Genomic DNA, 6000 nt, shown 5'->3' with positions numbered 1-6000 from the left:
GCTACATTCTTTACATGTCATCCTATTTCGCTCTCTCAACAACCATGTGAACTTTTGTGTAAACATGAGCCCCACCCATAAAACATCCTCAGCTGATTGATTCCCAATTGTGATTACTTTAAAGTAGAACAAGAATTTAAAGATGCCTGCAAAGCAATCTGTGTGAAGAAATCTCCTAGATTTATAATTTCTCCCCAGTTTTTACAGTCGTCTTGCCCATATCTAATTTGATAGCATTGTGTTTAAGTGATCACCTTCAAAGAATCTTTCTAAAACGGAATCTTTCCCAAGCTTCAAATTCACTATCATAGAAATGATATTACTTTCTGGTTGCACTCGTATTTATTTGGTTTATACAATATTTAATCTAATTGTGTAATTATAGATATAAACAAGTCTGGAACTACAATCTATTACGGATCAACATTTGACTAGTAGGAGCAAACATGAAAAAAGTGTACAAGGGAGGGGCTGGTAGCCTCTAGATATCAGCCAGTGATAGGCATTAGTCAATACTATGTTTCCCCGAAAAAACCTAAGCAGAAAATAAGCCCTAGCATGATTTTTCAGGATGACATCCCCTGAACATAAACCCTAATGCGTCTTTTGGAGCAAACCTTAATATAAGACCTGGTCTTATTTTTGGGGGAACACAGTAAATTTTACAGAGGGAACAGACAGTGACAGCTAATCCAGCGAACTGATAAATGGAAATCAGGTAAGAGAGTTTTTACTTCATTCCCAACTTAGATATGGAGAAACTGAGGTACTGAAAATTTAAATAACTCAATTAACAGCACATATCTGGTGAAACCCTTAAAGGATATAGGATCCATGGTGATGTGGAAATTCTAAGCATTACCTAGGAAGTAGTACAGTGAAAATGGCCAGTTACATTCGAGTGAATACTGTACGTGCTGGGAGTGCATTGGAGGAAGAGCTAAAATAGGACTCAGGGAAGACTCCTCCAAAAGAGGGATGCTTAATAGAAGTGGAAATCAACCAAGCAGATCTGGACAGAGGAATCAGCATGTAAAGAAGGGCCAAAGGCAAATAGCAGAGCGTGGGAAGACAACTGCAGGTAGTTACTAGAATAAAAGGGAGATGATTAAATGAGTTCAAGAGGTAAGTAGAGGCCAAACACAAACATTGGCTGCATATGTCACTCAAAAAAATTTAAACTTTACTCTGAGGACAATGGGACCTTGTGAAAGGAATTAGGCAGTTGAGTCACAGACCCAGATTTGAGCTTTTGGGATATCATTTGACTGCACTGTGGAGAAAGGACTGGAATACTAGATAGGAAAGAGGCTATGGCGGTAATCCAAGCAAGAGCTGATGGCGGTCTGAGTTTTTATAATGTCTATGGATATAGGTAAGAGATGCATTTAGTTGCTAGCTTCATCAGGACTTGCAAATTGATTGAATGTACAGGTGGTGGTGAGAACGAGGAAATGGTAAGGGTGAATGTTAAGGCTTCTGGGGCAGTAGTCATCCGGATGGAGAGAGGTATCATTTCTTGAGACAGTGAACTCAGAAGGAAAGAAGTTCAGGGGTGGTAAAATTCTGGGCATTATATTTGAGCATTCAATCTAAGATGACTTATAGATGGTTGAATATATAGGTCTAGAGTTAGGAGAACGATCTGGGCTAGAAACATGGATGTGGTAAATACCAGCATGTGGGTATATAAATGGAACTCACAGAAGGTGAAATAATATAAGGGAAGTGTAGAATGGGGGAAGAAAATGAGCCAAGCCTCCCCCAAATGGTAATCTATTTCTGTCTCTGCCATGCGGGTGATGTGTCAGTCAGCAAGCCACCATACTCATGCCATCGTGCTTATACATAATGGCATGTATGTAATGGCATATTTCTTCTTTTTAAAAACTCCAATGCACTGAGCCTGATTTCCCTTACATGAAACAGATGGGACTGAGCTGGAAAATCCATAGTTTAAGTGTGGTGTATCTTGACCACGCCCAAGAAGGCAAAATGATCATTCAAAACCAAGGTGCCATCATTATAAATATTTTCTAAATGTACATCATCAAAAAAGGTGATGGAGTTGATGCTAATGATAGGTGGAAAGAAGAGGATGGGTTGATCATATGTGAAGTAGTGTGTCTCAACTTCAAAGTGATTCTTTTCTCTGCCCCACAAATGAGAGTGCTTATACAGGTGATTTGTTACAGTGGAAATCAGTGGGCATTAGAGTTGGAGTTGAAGTCTCAACTCTACAAGCTATCTCTACTCCTCAATAATGAACAGTTTAGGCAGCCCCAAGGGATGCTTTGGCAGACAGTATGCAAGAAACACTGAGTGCAGAAGTGGAAGTTTAAAACAACCTTCTAGTTTTTGCCACAAACAGGTTAGTTCCCTTCTCTGGTTCTATTTCCTGACCTAGAGGAGGAAGGCATTCCCATGTGATCTCTGAGGTCTCCATCAGTTCCAATATCCTGAGGCCCCAATCACCTGTAAGAGTAAGTTAAGGCAGACTTCACTGGGAAGTCCTGTATGCTGAATCCACCCCAGGCTGAGGAGGCAGCCAAGTATTTCTAGGCTGGTAGCATTCTCAATCAGGATTTCTCATCAGTCCTTTGATTTGTCGTCAAAGCAAAGGTGGACCATTGTACATATATTAACTTTTTCCTCCAATGTCCTAGTTTTCATTTTGCTTTGAAATATTACTGAGACTTTTATTATTTCTTGCTATTGCATGCAATCTGATTGCCATCGCGGTTTTTTAGAAGGTTATTTCCCATAATTTCCCCCAGATCAATCCACTGCTCTACAGCTGGTTATTTGTAACTCAATATACCATTTCCAATACCATGACTTTTACATGTTATTCTTATTTTTGGAGCGAACCTATTGGGAAAAACCCACCAGTATTAATGTTTTTTTAAAAAAATTGTACTTTCATTGAAACCACTGTTTCATCTGTGGATAAGACAATTTATAAATTGTTTAAAATTTGGAATTGAAAGGTTTCCTGATAAAAGAGCTAACTTAACTTTACTCTCCTGAAGTTCCCCTAAATACCTCCAACTCCGAGAGCTGCCCTAACATTTCCCCACTTGTTCGCTCACTCCCTTTTTCTCTTCAACTCCATTTAATATCTGCTTCCCAGTACTGGAGCATGTACTGGAGACTTCTGGACCGAGAGGCTGGAAAATGTAACTCCGAATTTCCTACAATCTCAGCTCCACTTTCTCCGGTGCTCCCGCCCGGCGCTGAAGCCTTGTTATTGTCACGTGGCCACGGGCGACCGGGACCTGTAGCCTATGGGCGCGCGCCGGCCACTGCATGCCCCGCCCCCCAACTCCGCCGAGCCGGGACCTGGCGCTCTGCTGCAGGGAGGCGGAGAAAAAGTTTCTTTTACGGGCAAGAAGGGGTTTCGGCGCGCCGACGCAGCTCGCACTGCAACTCTGCTGCAGTTGGCCGTTTTTGTTTGTTTGTTTGTTTCCCTCACGCTGCTCCGGGGCATGAAAGGACTTCGCTACGGGGAGTAAAAGAAAGGAATTTACCTGGGAGCGCGAGAGGAGGGCGCGCACACGCGGCCCGGAGCGCGGACGTCCACTCCAGGCTGGAAGTTTGTGCCGGGCTCCGAATGCGCGCCGGCTGCGGAGCGCAAGGCCGAGTGAGAGGCCGCAGGACCGCAATGGGCGCGGCGAGTCTCCGCGCGCCCGCGGCGGCGCTAGGGTTGCTGCTGTGCGCGGTGCTGGGGCGCGCGGGCCCAGTCGAGGGTAGCCGCCGCGGGGTCACAGCTGAGCGCCTGTGTCCCGCTCCCTGCCGCTGCCTCGGGGAGCTGCTGGACTGCAGTCGCCAGCGGCTGGTGCGCCTTCCCGAGCCGCTCCCACCCTGGGTCGCTCGGCTGTAAGTATTCGTCCCGTGGGTGTAGGGGCCGCGCGAGATTCTGGAGAGCCGGCCAGGGGCCCGGGCGCTGGGCGCTTGGCGCGCAGCAGCTTTTTCCAGGGCAGCTTCTCCTGGCCCAGGCCTCGAGCGGCGCGCCGTGGGGATGGAAAAGGAGCCGTCGGCACCTCGGTCTCCTTTCCCCAGTGCCTTGCAGGTCGTTCAGGTGGGCCCTTAGTGCGCCCAGCCTGGCCGCAGATGGGCGACGGGAGGGAAGCACTGACAACTCCGGGAGGTAAAGTCTACGTCCTGCGCCTGGAGCTTTCCTCAGGGGCTCAAATGCGCGCCCCTGCCTGACCTGGAGAGGTAGCAACCTGCGGACTACCGGAGTTCGCAGTTCTCGCTCTGAGTGTATGATCCTGTGGCTCCACTGAGTTTCTAACTGCTTCGGGCCCTTTTCCTGTTCCAAACCAGTCTTTTTATGCGCTCCTTTCATTCGGGAAGCCCCCTCAACAGAGTGCGGGCACTGTCCAAGCAAGCTATGGTAGACATTCTTTTGTTGTTCTTTCCCCTGTGCTTAATTTCACTTTAGGAAACTCCATAAATCCCCCTCCTCGACCACGTCGTAGCACGTCCTCGTTCCGGTAACAAGTTGGCAAGACTGATCAATAGATGTGGAAAGGAAGGAACTAGAGTTTTCAGAACCAAGGGCGTGATTTCTGTAGCTTCTCAACGCCCAGACAGTTTAGGAGACATTGCTGGGTACTGTTAATGGAAGTTTGGGGATGCTGACTGTGAATTCCGAAAACCAGAAATCACTGCCAACTGCGCACAAGAACAGGGAAGAAAGCTTAGTTGAGTTGGAAAGGCTGATTCTTTGCAAATGTCATTTCCTTATTCTTTCCCAGCCTTAGTTTTGTTAAAATTGGAGGACTCGTGTAATATGTCAACAAACAGTTGAAACTTGTGTTTCTTTGTTTCTTTCTTTCTTAAAAGAAATAAAAGTGCAATCCATCTTTAGTCCTTAGGTGTGGGCCTAGCAGAACGGCAATGAAAATTCGAAGTTTTTAAACAATTCCTAGTAGATTATCCTAATGTCCTAAGAAGACTGATAGTAAGAAATTGTGTTTTTAAATCATTGTGCTAATCAGCATTTTTATTTGTGGACTGTAGAATTGTTGACCATCAAAAGCCTATTCTTTGTGTGTGTTAATAAACTTTGGTTTAGTAAAAAAGTAGATTGGAGAGTTTTAGATTAATATTTAATCTCGTATCATGGGCTGTTTTATTTGGTAGTTTTTTATTACAATTGAAGTAGGAGATAAGGGCTTTAACCTAAAGCAGGAAGACTTTCAATTAGTTGTGGCTAATTCTGTTCAATTGCCCCTTGTGGAGGTCATGCTGCCTTATTCATGAAATGTGAATGGCTCTATTGATGACATATGGAACTGAACATTTGAATGACTGGGGGTGAACACCTATGAATAATAGAGGGATGAGAAAAAGAAAATGAATACAGTAGTGCTTCCTGGGGTGTGTTTAGAAAGGCTTGGATCATTCACAAATCTAAGGTATATTCAATAGTTTCTCAATATCAAGTGGCCTCTTGGATAGTGCAATATATAGTATTTTGTGACTTTGGATGTCTTTAAAAAACATAACTGTAGTGCCTTTGACTAGAAGTTGAGTTCAACCAAAAGGGTTTTGATACCTATTTAAACGTTGTCTTAAAAGTAGCTGACCTAATTAGGATTTTGTTTTGCAGATAAATTGGTGGCACACTAAAAACAAATTACAGTTTATTTGGTTAGCACAATCTTTAATTACATTTCCGCCAGCAGTAAATTGTCTCAATACAAGTCCACATTCCTTAAATGTATGTGAAAATAAGTTCCACTTGTATAAATAAGCATTAGGTCTGTTGTCAGAAGCCCCACTGTGATCACTCATTGGACAGCTCTGTCATTCTTGTACTTGTGTGATTTTTAACCAACTTTGTAGTTGTCACCAAACCATGTGGTCTGAATTCTTTATTGTAAATGTTTCTTTTGTTTGTGCCTAAAGCTCTAGAGGTCTTCTCTCTCCACCTTTGACAGCAGTAGAAAAACACAAGGAATTGAGCTGTAACTTCTCTGTTACTTGGTG

The 6000-nt window shown here is 44.0% G+C and overlaps 1 protein-coding gene across 1 annotated transcript in view; it reads left to right on the top strand.

Moving 5' to 3' along the window:
- Positions 1–3376: 3376 nt before the first annotated feature.
- LRIG3 (leucine rich repeats and immunoglobulin like domains 3) overlaps positions 3377–6000 on the top strand; it is a 44957-nt gene continuing 42333 nt past the window's right edge. Inside the window, exon 1 of the mRNA XM_019742463.3 lies at positions 3377–3879. Within this exon, the coding sequence (XP_019598022.3) occupies positions 3614–3879 (266 nt within the window). The 5' untranslated portion in view covers positions 3377–3613. The remainder of the gene's footprint in view (positions 3880–6000) is intronic.

The sequence above is a fragment of the Rhinolophus sinicus genome, chromosome 1, assembly GCF_057876585.1.
Source record: "Rhinolophus sinicus isolate RSI-liver-muscle chromosome 1, RSI-T2T, whole genome shotgun sequence".
Lineage (NCBI taxonomy): Eukaryota > Metazoa > Chordata > Mammalia > Chiroptera > Rhinolophidae > Rhinolophus > Rhinolophus sinicus.
This window is presented reverse-complemented; position numbering and strand designations above follow the sequence as displayed.